The sequence below is a fragment of the Emys orbicularis genome, chromosome 6, assembly GCF_028017835.1.
Source record: "Emys orbicularis isolate rEmyOrb1 chromosome 6, rEmyOrb1.hap1, whole genome shotgun sequence".
Lineage (NCBI taxonomy): Eukaryota > Metazoa > Chordata > Testudines > Emydidae > Emys > Emys orbicularis.
Genome location: NC_088688.1, coordinates 5,472,128 through 5,491,662, shown reverse-complemented (window position 1 = coordinate 5,491,662; position 19,535 = coordinate 5,472,128). Strand labels below are relative to the sequence as shown.

The 19,535-nt window shown below is 43.5% G+C and overlaps 1 protein-coding gene across 1 annotated transcript in view; it reads left to right on the top strand.

Annotated features, from left to right (window-relative positions):
* Positions 1–232: 232 nt before the first annotated feature.
* The window catches only part of UBE2R2 (ubiquitin conjugating enzyme E2 R2), a 93,169-nt gene continuing 73,866 nt past the window's right edge, over positions 233–19,535 (top strand). The window contains exon 1 of the mRNA XM_065405870.1: positions 233–427. Within this exon, the coding sequence (XP_065261942.1) occupies positions 251–427 (177 nt within the window). The 5' untranslated portion in view covers positions 233–250. The remainder of the gene's footprint in view (positions 428–19,535) is intronic.

Here is a 19,535-nt window from a genome sequence, read left to right as displayed (position 1 = left end):
CGCCGTCACAAAAGGAAGTGGCGGCGGTGGCCGAAGGGGGGTCCGGAGCCGGGCGCGAGCGAGCGAACGGGCGGGGAGCTGGGCCGGAGGCCCCGCGGCGCCGTCCCGAGGCAGCGGAGCGGAGCCGCCCCCGCAGCCCGAGGGCGCGGGCGGAGCGCGGCGCCCAGGCCCCGGCGGGCGGAGGGAGGGAGGCAGGCGGGGGCCCCGGGGCGGCGGCGGGGGGCGCCCCGGGCCCGCTCGGCGCCGCGCCATGGCCCAGCAGCAGGTGAGCAGCTCGCAGAAGGCGCTAATGCTGGAGCTGAAGTCGCTGCAGGAGGAGCCGGTGGAGGGCTTCCGCATCACCCTGGTGGACGAGTCCGACCTCTACAACTGGGAGGTGGCGATCTTCGGGCCCCCCAACACCCTCTACGAGGGCGGCTACTTCAAGGTAAGGGCCCGGCGGCGCGCGCTCAGCCCCCCTCTGTGTGTGCGGGGGGGGGGGCGCTGTGAGGTGAGGGTCCCCTGTGTGTGTGTGCGCGCGCGCGCGTGCGGGGGGGGCGCTGTGATGTGGGGGGGCGCTGTGAGGTGAGGGGCCCCCCAGTGCCCTGTGTGCGTGGGGGGGGGGCGCTGTGAGGTGAGGACCCCCTGTGTGTGTGGGGGGTGCTGTGAGGTGAGGGACCCCCCAGTGCCCTGTGTGTGTGTGGTGGTGGGGTGTTGTGAGGAGAGGGGCTGCCCGCAGCTATTCCTCTGTGTAAGGGCCCCCATGTACTCCCAAATGCCTCTATTGTGGCGGTGCTGCTGTTTCAAGTGTAATGGAACCCCAAACCCTTCTGCTACTTCAAAATAAGGGGACCCCACTTCTTCCAACCTTCTCTATTGGTGGGAGAGTGGGGTTTGCTTCAAGGTAAGGAATGCATGTGTCCTGACACTTGCGCTTGGGTCTCCCGTAACTCTTGGAGTGGACCCCTCCTCCACCCTGTATAGGGGGCTGTTTTAGGGCCCCCTGACACCACCCTCAGGCTTCCCTGTGCCCCTCTGAGTAGGCCCATCATCTCCTTGTATGGTGGTCCTTCAAGGTAAGGTATGGGCTCAGGTTCCTTGTGTGTCTCTGGGAGGGGAGTGGGGGGGGGGGGGGTGGCCTGCACATGTATGGATGAGTTGCTTCAAGACAAGGCACCTTCTGCCCTCACCATCCTGTATGTGGGGGTGTGCATCAAAATAAGGGCTCCCCCCACTCACTCTCAGAATCAACTATCCCCTCCTTCTGGGCCCCCCAGTGTTCCAGAATGAAGTACTGTACTCCATGAGGGGAGCTACTTCAAGGTAAGGGGCCCCCATCCACTGGTTGCTTTTCAGCCTGTATGAAGGAGTCCTCTTCAGGATAGAGAATCTCCATCCCTGGGACTCCAGAACTCTGCATGTTAATTCAGAATAAGGGACCCCATCATTGAATCCCCATAACCTTTGTAGTGGGGAACACTTCTAGGGATCCCATACCCTCTGTTGCCTAAGAATAGCCTGTGAGGAGGCCCTTCCAATCCCTGTGGAAGGGTATTTCAAAGTAGGTGGTCACTCTCATCCCCAGGTTGTTGAGGTGCCCCAACACTCTGTATAGGGGATCCCTTCAAGATAACGGATCTAGGGGCTTCCGTTGTCCCCAGTGATTCCCCTATATCTTTCAGCTCCCCTATACTTGTATAAGGAGTCTACTTTAACTTGAAGAACCCAGAGTGGTCTGTCATCTCCTACACTGGCAATGGTGGTTTAACATTCTGTATAAAAGGGGGCTGCTTCAGTATGAGGGATCTGTCCTCTGTTTAGAATGGGGGCCATTCTTTCTCCTGATGGTCCTGCTGCAAGCGTTCCTTCATCCCCTTTCCAAGTAATGTATCCGTGCCAACACCATATAGGAAGACAGCTACTTCATGATAAAGAACCCCTGTGGCATTCTCCCATCCCTTCCCCCCAAGCTGTCCCTGGGCAACAACATGTATGAATATGACTGTTTCACAGTAATAGTTTGACCTTGGCGTCTCTCTTCCCCCCGTCCCCATCCCCCCCAACTCTTAACTTCTTTCAACAGCACCCTTTATCAGAATGGATACTTCATGCTAAAGGTTCTCCCTGCTGCAGGAATGCCTCCGGTCATCCAGTGTTTGATTTACCTGTTACCTCACAGTGCATCCCTCCTCCATCTATCCCCAAACGTGGAAGAGGGGCTAAAAGGGCCGTAAATCTGCTTCAGTGCAGAAGGCAGAGAAATGCTTTCAGTTCCCCTTCTGATTTTCCTGTCTTTCCAGAAAACTGCATAGCCATTATTTCTCCTCTTGTGACTAGAGCAAAGGACTTTTTTAACTTATGAGAAAGGAACTAAGGGGAGAGGGCTCCAAAATGTGGAGACATTGGGAATGTTAGAAGATAACTGCCCTGATGGAGGTATGGGGAAGTAGTTAATCTTCTATTTGTTACAAATAGCATCTTTGAGGGTTGGCTGCTGCAGATGGTACCTCTCATGGTCAAATGTGGCCTGTCAGAATTTTGCAGTGTCCAGTGGCCTCTGATATGGCATCGCCTGCTGTAACTTATTTCCATAGGATTCCCCCTTTCTAACAGTGACTCCAGTCTGCTCCATTTTATGCCCACTAGCTGGTGTCCTTTGACTCCTAGGAAGTTGAAGAAAAACTTTGAACATGTTTACATCAGGTGGTTTGTACCTTCACTGACTTATTGCCTCTCTGGATCAGGGTGTAGATACTTCCTTTTGGGAAACCAAAATATTAACAGCCTGTAGCTTTTTGAATAAATCTGAGTCACTTTAGTTTAGCCTCATTGTTTTGAAAGAAGAGAATACTTTGGCACAAGTCGCTTTCCTTTTGTAATGAGTATGGTTGACTTAGTCATGGCAGTGTGATGTTTGTATTTTTAGTCTTTCCTCCATTATTACTTAGGAAGCAGCCCCAGTTTTGGGTTAGTAACTGGGTCAGCTTTGCATCATATAAGGTGGGGTTAATCTTTCATACCTATACTTTGGAATTGGTGAGTAACACTAATAAAACAGGGAGGGTGGGTCTCAAGTATTTTGTATGTGTTTAGTTACTTGCTGGGTCCTGCATTTGTCTTTGGGCTTTAAAATGCTTGAACAAGCTAAGTGCATTTCCAAAGAATACTTTTAAGTTTAGGTTTCAGCTAGGAGGCCACAATTAACTTGTAGTAAAGTAAAGCAGTGAATGATTATGGCTCTGATGCTCTTCCCCTTGCTATACTGTATCTGCTGTAGTTTTTCCTGGGGAGAGATTTGTTACATTTGGCACAATTGACCTATTATACAGGTCTGTGGTGTTATATTAATTTTTTTTATTATTTCTATACGTCTATAAATAGATTTATTCCACTCTCATTGCCATAGTCTCAGTGTTTTCCAGTAGTGCATAAAGTAATTTGACTAACATTTGTCATATGTGATTTGTTCTCTCTCCTTTTCTCCCTAGAGGAAGACTTGTATGTGCTGTGTAAATGTTCCTTGTTTTGTTAGGGTTTTGTTTTGGGGCATTTCTTTTAAATACACACATAGCTCTGTTTGTTTGAGAAGGCAGGTCAAAGAAGTGCACCTTGCACTTGGAGCAAAAGGTGGTGAGGTTTGTGATATACCTCGCTTCTTGTGGGAGTTACCGAGAGAGCTTGACTGTCTCCTGCATGGGCTGGCTTTACCATTATGGTATGCAAATTCCATTGTACCTCAGGAATGGAGTTACTGATGAAGGTTGTCTTCATCCTGGAGCTTTGGCAATTGTTCAGATATGCTGGGCCCAGGCCACTGAGTGTCTTGAAGATAAGGACTGTGGCCTTGGACTTAACTGTGTTCTATGGGATGCCAGCTTAGAGAGAGGAATGGAGACTTGATATGCTTGTGTTGCTGAGGAGACTAGGCGCAGGGTCTCTTGGCCAACTGGAGGTATTAAAAGTATTATTCATTGATGCTATGTGAGATCTTATTGTTGGCAAAGAATCCAGGAGCGGTCTAAACTACTGCTGGATTCACCAGGTGTATGTGCACCTTTGCAGCTATGGTGCAGTCTCCCTTGGTTGCACTCCTCAGAGTGCTTTCCTCTACCCACCAACATAATGTTCATCTTGTTCGGATTCAGCTTCAAAAAGCTGTTCATTTACCAGCTGATCCTGTCCAAGCATTGGGCTATCTTGATGGGAGTGGTATGGTCAGAGTGGTAAAGGGTAGCTAGAATGGTCATCTACATATCATTGACATGAGCATGTTGTCTTGTCAGTTCACCTAGTGGCTGCATATAGATCTTAAATAAGACCAAAGAGATGATCCTTATGAGACCCCCCACAAGTGATGGGTCTAGTAGCAGAGATGCAGCTTACCACTACTCTTTTAGTGCTTCCCTCCAGGAAGGATTTAAACCATTTTAGAGCATAGGATCTCTGTCACTTCTCCCAGGCAGTACAGAAGTATCTTAATGTTAACAGTGACTGGTGCAGAGAGGTCCAGTAGGAGGAGAATGGATGTCTCCATCCACTGATAGCAAGAGATAATCTGTCACTGCCACAAAATCAGTTTCCATCCTGTACCCTGGCCTGAATCCAGATTGTGTTGCTTGGAGGATGTTCGCTTCAGTTTGAACTTTTATTAGCCTTTGGCTAGAGTCTTATTACACTAGGAAAGTTTTGGCTGGAATAGCTATACTTGTATAACTTACTGGCAAACCCTCATAGTGTAGATGTAGCTTATATTGACACAAGTGCTGCTGGCAACATAGCTTGTACCAGTTCCCCAAGACACGTAAGCTATACCAGCAAAACACTTTTATGGCACTATAAGTGCATCTACACTGGGACTTATACTGGCATAGTTATGCTTAGGGCCCTACCAAACTCACTGTCCATTATGATCAATTTCATGGCCATAGGATTTGAAAATTGGTAAATTTCACGTTTTCAGATGTTTAAATCTGAAATTTCACGGTGTTGTAACCAGTGGGGTCCAGACCCAAAAGGGGATTGTGTGTGGGGGTGTGTGTGTCGCAAGCCTGTTATGGGGAGGTCATGGGACTGCCACTCTCACTTCTGTGCTGCCTTCAGAGCTTCTTCCAGCTGCAGCAGATTCACGGAGGTGGGTCTGATCTCTTATCTCTTCTTCTCCTCCCCCCCCCCCTCAGCTGTGCAGGAGATGGACAAGTCCTGTCCCTCCCCTGCCTCACCAAAGCTAGGAGCCCCCTTTGCTGGGGCGCTCCTGGGGACGTCAGATTTCACGGGGAAGGGCTTATTTCACTGTCTGTGACGTGTTTTTCATGGCCATGAAATTAGTTTATACCAGCTTAACTAGTGTGTGGATGGTGTAGGTTCACCAGATTAACTCCTTGCCTTGTGGGTGGAGTGCTGTTGTCCATTGGCATGCTTTGGAATCCAGTGCAGTTTGCCACTTATCGAATCAGGGTCATGGGTCTTTCTGTTTCTGGGAGCTGGGAAAACTCTCTTGACAACTGTTTTAATGAGATGATGGTCTGTCCAGAAGACAGTGGCTGGGTTGTGGTCATCTTGATATTGGCATCTAATCCGAAGATCTGGTCCAAGGTGTGACTGGCTGTGTGGGTTGGACTGGAGAGAATCTGAGAGAGGCAAATGAGGAGATGGGATTTGGGGTTTTGAGAACAGTATCAGACACATGTCTCCCTTTAATCCTGTCCAAAACTCGGAACACAAGGTAATATAGGAAGCCTAAGAAGATGTGGGTGTAACTTTTTGAGTTATATAAGCTTGTTTTTTGTGTTGAACAGTGTTTCTGTATAAAACAGGCTTGTGGGCAGTAGTTAAAACTGGGTCTATAAGTAATGTCCCTGATGAGGGATGATTAACATGATGGCATTGGGGTAGGGCAAACCTGAAAAGGGGAATGTATATAATTCTTGGGATAAAAAATTTGTGAAGTTGATAATAAGATGCATCCAGAAGCAGTCAGATGAACCTGAATTCAGTCACACTAGTCAAAATTTGTAGTTAAGACACCCAGGACGAGTTGCTTATGTAAACTGTGTGACTTCCATCATGTTAATAGAAACAGTGGGTAGCACAGGAGTTAAAGATAGTACATAGCAACAAATAGATTTAAAATTTTGCTTTTCTGTTAAATATATTAATTTAAAGGGACACAGTTGATTTAAAAATCACACTTGTCTGCAAAGTTATATATTTGATATGATGTCCTAGATGTTTCTCCAGTCATTCAAGATGGGATGGTTCCTGCCTAGAGGAGCTCACAGTTTAAGGATAGGCATGTGGATAGAGGCTAAGGAAGGGCGCAGTAAATAGGGATGGTTCTTATACAAGTCAGCTAGATTCTCTGTAGAAAGCATGACAAGTGGAAGTTTAAGAGGGGCTTAAATGTGGGCAGGGTAGTGGCCTTGTAGATGAGCTGAGAGGTCCTACCATGCATATAAGAGACGTAATCTTGTGAAGCTGACAGATGGGTGGTCAAAGACATGGCTACAGGGTGGAGGGAGCAGGGTGACATGAAGCTTGACAAACAAAATGGGGCAGAATTGAATAGAGCTCTGAATATGGTGATAAGAATTATTTGTAACAAATTAAGGTTAATACCTTTTTAGTTTTTCTCTAATCCTTCACTTTATTGTCGGTTTGTGTACTTGGTGAAGTTGTGTTGTCGTATACACAAATCATCACCCATCCATCTCCATTGCTACTATGATCAGTACTCCGCACCATAAGTTTCAGTATCCCTGGGTCCTAAATATGCCTATCACAACATGTGGTATACCTCATCCTGTGCAGCAAATGTCCCAACAACTACTATGTGGGTGAAATCAGACAATTGCTACACTGTGGAATGAACTCATACAGAAAAATAGGACCAACACACTCTGTCTCCCATAAGCAAACACTTTTGACAAAGCAATCACTCCATATCTGGCCTTTCAGTCTTTGTCCTCAAAGGAAACCTGCACAACACCTTCAAAATGAGTCTGGAAACTCAAATTCATAACTCTGCTGGACATGAAAAATCATGAACTTAACAGAGATGCTGGTTTTATGGCTCATTACAACAATTTGTAATGTGTCATGCTAACCCTATTTTGTTATAGAACTTCACAAGTGTTAATTGACCACTTCATTCATGGTCTACATGATTGAAGCCCTTATGCTTAACAATCTGTCCCTCTTTGTATTTAGATAGGACACTTTCTGGTTACCTTCTCAAGGCCTGGGGAAGAGCTTTGTGTGCTTGAAAGTCTGTCCAACTTCTGTTGGAGGAAGGGTCCAATAAAAGATACTGTCACCCACCTTATTTCTCTCATACCTTGGGGCCAACACAGTTACAACAACACTATAGTCATTCTTGCTTTCTCCTGTATAGTCAAATTGTTTTTTCCTCTTTGTGGGTCTTTGTTATAAGAGAAGAGAGATTATGGTTAAAATAGGGAAATAGTGTAAAACCACAGCCTGGCTGGAGGATTGAGGGGGCAGGTTTAACACCTGGAACTGTTTTATATTTCTTTTAATAGATGCTGCCAACTTGCTCTCTAGTCAAACTTTTCTAACAACATTCCAGATTTCAGGATCTATTTTTTTTCAAGTATTCCAGTGTCAATTGCTTTTAACCTTTTTATCTGGAGTTGACATGTCACATTTAGTAGTACAAAAAGAGGTAGAACAAACATATCTAATTGCTTGTACACCGTCTCCTTCAAGTCACCCAAATCTTCTAGTATATACTGTGTGGCTGTTAAAGTGCCTGGGGATGCGTATTTAGAAAAATAGACAAACTCATGGTGAAGGACATTCAAACAATGGTGACAGCTTCAGACGCTTGTTTTCCACTTCACTTGATGACTGAACTAGCAAGGAATTCAGTGTTCCTTCATAACACTTAGAGAAAGCTAGTATCTGAACTTTCCTTTGTACTATCCTCTTATCAAACAGGCATTAGTGCCCAATATATCTATCTGCACTGCATTTTAAATCTCTTTTATACTAGCATATTCTTCTCAAAGAAGCTGCCCGTCATTGATTCACTTCAAGATTTTGGCTTGCTAATATTAGATAGCAGTTGGCTTCTTATATTCTGATCAGTTGCAGGCCTGGTGCATCCAGCTTGAGCCACTACCAGTTAACCTTACCGCTTATTCAGATTGAGGCCTCCCGTTCACACTTTCTTTGACTGCTTACTGTATTTGTCTCCAGTCTCTCTTTTTTGAACAGTTTGTGACCCCTGCTGTGGTTTTTCTCCACCGCTCCAGAAAAACCTCATGAATGAAATACTACATCCAATATCTTGTATAATTTCTTGGGGTTTGAGGCTAGCTGACTTCTTGCTGCTTTGTCTCTCTGACACTCAACCACTTTTCTTCATTGACCAATTAATAGGGCAATGTGGAAGACCACAATGTTGCTGTGACATGCATGTTTGGTCTTCCACACTTAAAAGTAGCCACTAGCACAGTGTGATCAAACCTTGTTGTCTGTTACCGGCATAGTAAAAATCTTTTTTTGGTGGAACAAAGTATTAAACCAGCCAGGATAATGGTTGGAAATATCTGAACCCTCTGTCCTCCAGTTTCCTGGTAGAGGAGCTATCCTGTTTCACAGATCTCCACAGATAATGCTGAAAGAGCAAATTATGGCTGGTGGTCCCAAATAGTTCTAACCGAAATTCCTTCTATCTACAAGTATGTTCCCTGGAACATGGGATCTTCCAGTTAACAATTGACTTGAGTGTTGACCATGAACCAGAGTAAAAGCTGTTTTTAATGGTGATGTAAGTATGAAATCATAATCTAAACATTTTATTGTTAATCAGATTAATTGAATTTTTAAGGAATGTTGGCCAAAAACATCATGACAAGAGAGTCCAAAGTTCTGTTTGCTGTACATCAAACGCCATTACAATTTTCAGTGACTTGTGTTGGGGGAAGACAGAAGTGGGTACACCTAACAGGCAATGTGCAAAATTAAAGACTACTTTTTCTTAAGGCAGTTCATTATTTCACCAGGTATTTTTCAAGAAGGTTGGCAAATGTAAATAAAAAAATGTGACTTACCTTTGGCTGTCTTGAGTAATCAGTAGGCTAAGTAACTTAGAGCCATTGTTTCCCTTGATTCTTGTAACTTAACCATGTAGTGTTCTTCAGAATCCTATACTGCTGGGTCTTGGTTTCTTTCAGGTGATTTAGATTTGAGTTCTATGTAATTTTCAATACGTGGGTATGTTTGTCTTCATTCTGGGCAGAGTCAGATAGAATAAATATTCTTAACAGTTTAGAGTGAGTAGAAAAGAGCACTATATTTAGAGATCTGAAAGGCTGCTTTCCAGGAAGCTTAAAATTCAGCAAATAGAAGATCAAATTCTTAACCATTTAGTCTACAGCCTGTTGGATTATTTAATGGGTAGAATATGAATGTAAAATATTACACAGTGCTGTAGATGAATTGTGCTGTTGGTCTTCATGCACAGTAGATAAGGAAGCCTTAAATTGTCCTCTACAAAGCTGCTCCCTCTAACCACACTTCGGTGTCTTGCAGTTCCAATTTTTGTTTCCTACACAGATCATGTGATACTCCTAGTGTGCAAAGAATTGTCAGAACAAAGGGATGTAAATATTGTACATTACTGAAAGATTGGAATTGCCTGCTGATCATTAATGCTTTAAAGCTTGTGGAGTTGCAGTGTGCTATAGCTGGAGTGAATAGTGACAGGTAGGCTGTTCCTATGTACAGGATTTTCTCAATTCTTGCTGTTCTAGTACTAGTGAAGCTCCACTGGTACTAGATACAGTTGAAATCTGAGAAAGTACTGATTGATAGATATGGTCCCAGAGTTAAGGTAACCTGTACATTGCTATTCTGCAGGGACTTCAGTTATCTTAATAAATTTTTCACCATTTGGGCTGAAACTTTTCAACTGTCTGCCTGAAAATAATTGGAGGAAGTTAGCATAATCTTTGAGTACAGACAGCAGTGGGAAGAATTGTGACCTCTCTTGAAAGTTCTAGCACTTTTAAACTTTAGCATGGGTGGCTAGTCATTTGACCAGATATTCTTTTCTGGGGATTAGTAGAAATGTTTCGATTTGGCTGAGTTATCAAGATTCATGTGAAAACTGGTTGACTTTTCATAAAGATCTCCCAATGTTGTAATGACACTTGCGTGTGCATATGGTTGCGAAATGAAGTACTCAAAGGTAGGAAATGCCAAAACTGTTCTAGCCGCACCAACTAAACTCTGCCACTTGTTATACATTGATACTCTCTCTGATCATGTCATTTAAAGCTATCCATAGTACCCTTTCTGTTCCTTATGTAGTTTACATGATGGCATGCATGAATGAGAAACCCAAAGGACAAAGATCTGCAAGGTCCAATTCTTTTTTTTTTTTTTTTTTAATTTGAAGGTACAAATTCATAAACTTCAGTGAATTTACTTTGACTCTACACTAGTAACTACATTTGAGGACAGTATACACTGTGTATTTATTTGTATTACCATAGTGCCTAGCATGCTACTCATTGACCAGGACCTCATTGTGCTAAGTACTGTACAAACACAAAAAAAAAGTTTCTGCACCCAAGAGTTTACAGTCTAAGGGTATGTCTACACTGGCAAGTTTCTGCGCCACAAGTTATACCACTTTTATTAAAACGCTGGAATTAAACTGCTGTTGCGTATCCACACTGCGCTCCTTGTGACGCTGGAGCGCATCCACGTTAGCAGCTCTTGCAATGGCAAAGATAGCAGTGCATTGTGGTAGCTATCCAACTGTGCAACTGGCCGCAGGATGCTTTGGGAAGGGTTTGCAATGCCTCATGGGGCAGGCACAGTGTAACGTGATGCAGGTTTCCCAATCCCATTGTTCCATGGGCATCCTACTACATTGCCTGCTGCTTTTGAACTGAAGTGTGTGTGAGGGGGGGAGAGTGACAGGGAGTGTGTGTGTATGGAGTGGGGGGAGAGAGTGTGTCAGCATGCTGTCTTGTAAGTTTAGACAGTGGCAGGAAACAACCAGTCCTGGGAGAGGGGGAAACCCCGACATCAGTCCCCGCCTCCCTCCCTGGACTCTCAGCACAACTCTCCCTCTCCATCGCACCCATGCCTCTGTGTTCAACAGCATGAGCGTTCCACATTAATGGTTTGCTTTGTGTCCTGGAGCAGATCAGCACAGCACACAACAGCTGTCAGAAATGGTGCTTTGAAAGGGGAGGGGTGCATGTCTCCAGGGCAGTCGAGCTCAAAACAGTGAGCAGAACAGTCACTTGAGGCATTATGGGACAGCTCTGGAGGCCAGTTACAGAACAGAAAGCAATCCATTGTCTACACTGGCAATAGAGCGCCGGAGCCTCTGTGCAAATAGCCTCACGACTCTGGTTGAGGTGTTTTTTTGCAGCGCTGCAACTGAGGAGTTTCTGCGCATGAAGTGGCTTGGCAGTGTGTACACAGCTGCAGTTTGAGCGCAAAAAGCTGCTTTACTGCGCAGAAACTTGCCCGTGGCTTTCATCCTATTTACCATTGTGGGTCTCACATGGAGCTCTGTTATGTGGGCCACATCCACACACTATATATAATACCTGGATGGCCCTGAGGTTGTCACATGGACCACAGCTGCATGCTAAGGGCCACGGATTGAGAACCTCTAGTCTAGGACAATTAAAAGATTGGATACAAATTTGGGAGTACAAGAAAACAATGTTAAGTAAGCATGATAGACAGTAGTCTCAGCACACCAGTAGCTGTACTGAAGGAGGTATTGATCATGTAACTAAAAACTATACATAAAAATGCAGATACAGAAATGAGCAGTTAAGATTGTGGCATTTCCTGACTTTTGTGTGCTTCATTTTACAACCTTAACATACCAGCTAAATTAAGCAATGTTAGAGGAATGTTAACTACATCTGTGTAGACTGGTGGTTCTCAACCCACGGTCTGGGACCCCCTGGGGGGGGCCACATGCAGGCTTCAGGGGGTCTGCAAAGCAGGGCTAGCGTTAGACTCGCTGGGGCCCAGTGCGGAAAGCCGAAGCCCCACTGCATGGGTCTTAAGCCCAGGGTTGAAGCTGAAGCCTGACCAATGTAGCTTTGCGGGGGGCCCCTGTGTCCTAGGGCCCTAGGCAGTTGCCCAGTTTGCTACTCCCTAATGCTGGCCTGGGCTTTTATATGCAGAAAAACAGTTGTGGCAAATGTGGGCAGTGGAGTTTCTATAGCATGTTGAGGGGGGCCTCAGAAAGAAAAAGGTTGAGACCCTCTGGTGTAGATTGAGAGAATACTCATTTTTGCTCTGTGCACTGAGTTGATAACTAGTTATGTGGTGATAGAATTCTGTAACCTCCATTTAAAAGACTAGCAGTCAAGACTAGCCCCTAGCACTTTCTCTCAGTAACTTGATTTATTAGCAAAACACATCGATATACAAGACTACTACATCTTTCAAATCTATAGTATTGCCAAACGTGAACTGCACACAACTTTTTTTTTTTTTTTTTGAAGTCTGAAACACTCAAGGCTTTTTTAAAAAAACATGGCTATTGTTAAAAAAACATAATTGGCACTATAGCTTAACAGAACAGTTTGAGATCCTGAGAAATCTGACCTGAAGGCTTCCTGGGTGGGTGGGTGGGTGGTGGTGTTTTTTTTTTTTTTAAATCCAGTGAATGACCTCACAAGTACCACAAACAAAAAGAATGAAAATAGAGGGTGTCTTAAATGGCTTGACTCTTTTGACCTTTGTTTATGGTAGCTGCCATAAACAATGAGGAAGATAGCAGGCTGCAGCTCAGCTTCCTCAGGGTCTCAGACTCTCTAATTGAATTACAGTACTAACTATAGTTCAGCGTCTTTTAGAATCTTACCTGTGTTTTGGAACAGAGCAAACAAAAAAACACGGCTTAAACAGTTAACCTTAATTTGCTGCCTTTTTTTTTTTTTTTTTAATTCCCCCTTCTCAGGGACAAAATTGAGTCCATTATAGTGGATGCATGCTTCCATTAGGCAAGTACAATTTGTCTAAGTAAAGAGGGCTATCTGTGTTTAAGAGCTCATTAAAATTTAAATACAGGGTTTTCCTCATGCCCTAGTCCCACCAAGGTCTTTGAAAAAGGCTGGGATTCCATAATATGAAACTATTTGCTAGATGGCCTAAGAATACTGTACAAGATGCGCGTTTAGTGGGGCAGTCCAGCTAACCATTTAGGCCATGACTACACTGCCACTTTTGTCGGTGTAACTTATGTTGCTCAGGGGTGTGGAAAAAACTCGCCCCTCTGAACGACATAAGTTACACCAACAGAAGCACCAGTGAGGACAGCGCTGTGTTACCCGGAAAGTTGCTACCGCTGCTTGTAGAAGTGGTTTTATTATGTTGATGAGAGAGCTCTTTCCCGCTGTAAGCTTGCTAGTGTAGATGTGGCCTTCGACTAAATGACCTGCTGTATTTCTGTGCCAGTGTAGGTTTGTCCCCTATTGTAAACTTTCTGTTAATCTGATTTCTAAAACTCCAAAGCAATGGGGGTTATTTCTTTGGGAGACTCTTCTAGAGCCAAAGGCACATCACTATCAGATTTCTTTAGATATGGTCACTATAGAAATATCTGAAACGTGATTCTTTTCTACATCCTTGGGGCTCTTATAAAGAAAGGTTATACCACTGTGACAATACTGGTGCAGTTTCAGCAATACAACCCCTTTAGTGTGGACACAGTATCTGTATAAAGGTGCTTATTCCAGAATTCACCTTCCTTCATGGGAGTAAGTTATACTAGTATAAGGCACCTTTGTACTGATGTAACTGCACCCAAAAACCCCCTCTCTCTTCTTCCCCCCCCCCCACACAACACACTCCCTGTCACAATCCACCCCACCCCCACCCCCCATTTGAAAAGCACGTTGCAGCCACTTGCATGCTGGGATAGCTACCACAATGCACTGCTCTCTGTTGCTGTTGCAAGAGCTGCTAATGTGGCCATGCCAGTGCGCTGTCAGTGTGGACAGACTACGGCCCTTTCCCTACTGCGCTCTACGAATGCTGGTTTAACTCAAAGCATTCTACATCTGCAGATGTAGCCATACCCTCAGTGTAGATAGTGTACTCTATTGAAACATTACAGCTGCACTGGTGTAGTGCTTTTAAGTGTAGACTTACCCTCACTCTTGGTGTCAAGTGGTTTGATAAGTGTCCTGTGATGCACCCAAATGCCTTTGAACGTTTGTACACACATTCTGTTTTCTCTTGTATGGAAAGGCTAGTGAACATTCAAATGTTGTTGCATATGGAGACGTTAATTGTTGACTGAGCTGAAAGCTTCATCTCAAATTGATCACTTAATTATTGTCTTCCACCAGTAATAATGATTTTAAGATAGTTCTCATCTAAAGCATCTTGTGGGTGCTGTAAAAATAATTCTCCTTCCACTTACATTTCATTGACTTCAGACCAGCTACAGACAAATGCTATTACATATGGCTGTGACTGTAGCCAAAAAGGCTTGAGCATTATGATTGCAGCAAGTTGAATTTGGATCTTTAATGTCAACTTGTTAGAGCTTAGATTGTAGTTAGCAAACTTGCCTTCTTTCTTTCTTGTGCTGCCTGCACTAAAGTAAGGGCTCCCAAAACTTTCCCTTTCATGCATTTTGATGGACCAAATATGTGTAATGCCCCTCCTGTGTATATTTAATGAATCCCAGGCCACTGGGCTGAATGTGGCAAAGCTTGAACATTGGAGGTGTAAAATGGGAAACAATTATTTTGCAGAGTGGCCTAAATTCTTGTGGCTATAAATCAAAGTAGCTGCTTACTGACATACAGGACTATTATATCAATATTGCATCAGTGCCTAGGAACCCCAGTTATTGACACTGACCTCATTGTGCTAGGCACTGTATACACACCCACAAAAGATTATGTATGTAATATACAAGAGTTACATAGTACAGTAATAAAAATAAACAAATTCACTTGCATTTAAAAGAACAAAATAAATGTATAACACCTGTAATAAACCCCTCCACTCCTGAAATCCTCCTCTTGCTAAAAGACTGAAGGGTGGGAAGATGAGTGGTGTTATGTGCTTTGGAAGATTAGAATGTAGCTTCTGGCAGACGAAAGGTGGGGAACAAGTTCCAAAATAGACTGCCTTGCTATCAGCAATCCCTAGTTTGTATTGTGGAAGTGCAAACTTAGCTGCCTCTGCTCTCAACAGTGGCAGTATTGCTGCTGGGAGGCAGGCAATCTCAAGGGAAATGAAGATCTAGCCACTCAAAGGTTTATAGGTGAAAACGAATGTTCGTCTCTGAAACTTCTGCATAGCCAATGCAGATCCCAGAGCACTGGTGGATGTCTACAATAGCCCTTGTACTGGGGCTTGTACAGAAAAATGTGGGATACGATCAAAAATGTCAGTGTAGACAAGGACACTGAGTTGCCATATTTTGCTCTAGTTTCCGTTTAAATGGTCTCTGCTAATAGCAATCAATCTTGAGCTCATAAAATTGTGATTACTGTGGCAAGTCCCCATTGAAGAGGTCTTCTCGCTAGGTACCGATACAGGAAGAAGGGAACAAAAGACTATTGCTCTTGGCCACAGCTATTATGTGGGCATCCAGGAGCAGCTCAAATTTTAACATGTCTAAGTTGAACATCAATGTTCCAAATGGCAGTCACAATCCCTCAGTTAGAGGTACCCGTACATCTTGACTACTTCTCCAGCCCAATAACATTGATCTTACACAATTGAATGTGACTGGTATTTTATACTTTTAACATAAAGTTGAGTAGTGGGGCTCTGTTTCAAGTCAAGCAAAAATCCTTCTATTTTAAGAGTAGTGGTCAGTCTAAATGCTGCAGCTGTTAAATCCCCATGGTATTTACATTGTATGGTAACATAAATGTAATGAGTGCCCTGTATGTAGATGAGCACCTATAGTTCTAGTCTTCAAAATAACCTTTTCCGGGCAGGGTGCTATATTTGCTCCCTTGCTCCTGCTCACATCCACTATAGAACAATAGTACATGTCCTTCTGGAGCACACAGGCACACTGTGTACAATGAACAATTGCCTTTGATACACTACATTTAACTTCCAAGAGACCACATTGGCTCATTAGAGGGGCAGAGAGCATGTGGGGAACTTCCATTCAGTTTGGGAAAGGCTGTTAAAGTGCCACTTCACAAAATGATCACTCCATATCGTACCTCTCAGTCTTTAGAGAGAAAAGGAGGGTGAGGTAATCTGTCTTACTGGACCAATGTCCGATCCTGAAGAGCTCTGTGTGGCTCGAAAGCTTGTCTCTTACTGGACCAACTTCTGTTGGTGAGGCAGTGTCTTTTTCCACCCACCTTGTCACTCAACAAGAGTAGCCATAGTTAATGTAGTAGATAGAATGTCCCATGCCAGGAATAATAGGACAAAATTGAGCAAAGCAAAACTTTGAATATCAAAATCCATCCTACCATTGATATAATTTAACTGGAAGTGATCTCCTAAGGGAAGTTGTATGACACGTCTGTATCTACATTGCACAACATACTAGGAAAATGCACTGTATGTAATCTTGCTTCGACATGAAGAACTGCTTAGTACTCTTCCAGGTCTAGCTCCTGTGTTTGTGGTTTGTGTTGTGAAATCATGATGTATCTTGATACTCCCAACCTTTGAATTTTTAGGCTATGTGGAGGATTGTGGAACTCTGTAGAACTGGCAGACTAATTCAAGGGGTAATGGTAGCCCTGTAGCTGTGATGGTGTGGAAGTTAGAGATGGCTATTGGCTTGTAGAAACCTTGCCTTTTCAGTTCTTGGTAATTCACTAAGTCCTCTCCACACATGTACTTTAACACCATGCTGCATGGTGAACTCTTATGAATCTCTGAACCTAAAAACAAATGTCTAGAACCAGTCAGTTTGGTGGACTAAAGGATTAAGGGAAACTCTAACTGCTTCATTCCAGCAGAAGGACACCATATGTCTTTCAGAAGGTATCAGATGCTTTTATGTCAGACAATGCCCAGTCAGTCCTGTTGTAACAGCAGGAAAGACTGTTTTTTCTTCTGGTATCAAAGGGGTAGCCATGTTAGTCTGGATTTGTAAAAGCAGCAAAGAGTCCTGTGGCACCTTACAGACTAACAGACGTGTAGGAGCATGAGCTTTCGTGGGTGAATACCCACTTCTTCGGCTGCAGTGTTTTCTTCTAGTTTCTGTACTGCTGATCTCCCTTAGATAGTAATATTAAAGTATGACACAGAAAACTTTTGTAGCCACTATCCTGAATGGTGATGGTCTCAGTTTGGTGTCAGACTGGATGAAAGGGACAACAAAATCCAGAATTCATCTGTTGTGCTCGTTGTTTGCAGAGCATGCACTATCTAGAATGGTCTGCAGTTACCACCTGTCGTGTGAAAGGAAAACCAACACAGTGCATTGTTTGAGATTTTTTTGGTGGCTGCATAAAGGTATTCATGTGAGAGACAGACAGGTGGGTTGGGTCAAGGGCAGGGGAAAAATGCAGAAGCCACGAGTCCGTCGCCTTTGTTAAATATAATGTAGGACACTACACTGAACTTGTTATGAAACTAATTAGTGAATATAACAATAAGATGCAGTGTGGTCTAGTGCAGGGGTTCTCAAACTTAATTGCACTGCGATCCCTCCTTGGACGACAAATTTCTACACGACCCTGGGGGGGACCGAAGCCTGGGTGGGAGGGCCAACGCCTGAGCACCACTGTCCTGGGTGTGTATGTGGGGGGTGTCAGTCGAAGCTCAAGGGCTTCAGCCTGAGGCAGGGGGCCTGTAACCTTTCTTAATCAAAATGTTGTGTGGTATCAATTCAAATACCTTTATAGAAGTCTCTATATTTGGGGCATCTAGTAAAAGGTTCTTAAACAATCCTCAGTTATCACTCACTTTCCATTCCAATAGTAACTCATGATGTCAAGAGTTTGCCAAACCCATCAAAGAATTCTTGAACTGCCCTGTCTACTCTACCTTGTTTTCCTCAGAAAGCCAATCCATTATACCATCCCTACAGGAAGACTCAGATCTTCAAGCATCCTAAGCCAGGCTTGTTTGTCTTCATTATAAGTGAAATCTTAAGCTGGGAAGGAGCCCCTTACTCTGGGGATATTATGCAGTTCAGACATCTTAGGGAGAAAGGCATGAAGTTCATGTTCAGGTCTCTGGGCTTTTTAAGACTGATTTGGCCAGAATGACTTTCACTGGAGGCAAAACTGTCCCTTGTTGGCTGCCTCTGCAACAGGTGTTGCTGCATTTAGGCATCAACTTTTGAGGATGTGCCAGAGGGCCCTGTGCTGGTTTTAGTGGAACTATATTTTCTACTTCCTTCCCCTTCTACACCTCCCTTTGAGGGTCAAGTGTCTCAATTTTTTAGATATTGCAGGTAACTCTTGTGCTATAGCTAGACTGACTTTCCTTCTTCCCTGTGCGTTGAAGTCCAGTTTCCAGTAAGGCTTCTGGAAGTAGAGAAACTGAGTGCCTAATAGAAGAAGATTGGTATGTATGCCCTTGGCATGTAGGGCTTGAGGGATCTGTGTCTCTTCTAAATGCGACTGCTACTTAAAGATTCTGTAACCACAAGGTCAGTTATGCGCTTTGCACAGTGTGGTTCTGTATAAACTGATAAGTTACAAATTGCTAGAACAGTATTGCTGGATATAGTTTACTATTAGCAGAACTTCGTGAAGGCATGTTATACTTGTCTAAGTGTAATTTCCCAGTCTATGCCATAACATTGAGTTTAAAACACTTGGTCAGAAAACCAGTTTCTACATTTAGAGAGTGTTTTAAATAGAAAACTACAGCATGGATGACCTTCAGGTAATTCTTTTCCTGGTTGTAAGGTAGCTAGTATTTCCAAGTTTTAAACTCTTTTGTGAATTTAAACAGACACTGATTACCATATGTAGTGGCTTAATGCTTATTATTTTAGGCTGAAAAATGGCTGATTGCAATGGAGAGTTTAAGAACTATGCTATCAAATTAAAATGTTGTTTTCCATTTTTTGCTTGTATTAATAGGTACAATGCAGGAACACGTGCTTATTACTGTCTCTTAACTTGTCATTTGATGCTTCATTCTATTGCAATAAAGGTTCACAGTACAAAATTGTTCCTGAGTTCCCTGATACAATGTTATAATTCTCTGTTCTAGACTCAACTCCTTTATGCAACCACACTTCCATATATAAGCTGCTGAATATATTTTCAAGATAAAAATATGCAGGTAACTATGGAAATATCCACCCATAGAACTCTCTGAGAGAACAAACATCATTTGTAAAAATGTGTGTGCATGGATATTCACTTCTGAATCTTCTTGGCCTGCCACATGTTTTGATGGATATTGAAAATAATTTTACATTTCTCTTGGTAACATTATAAAAACTATTAAAGAATGAGCTTCCATGGCTGCTTCAGTGTTTACTACAGAAATGGTAGATTCTTAAACATAATGTGGTGATTGGATACCTCTTTGGATATGTCTATTCTGCATTGAAAAACCCACAGCTGGCCCAAGTCAGC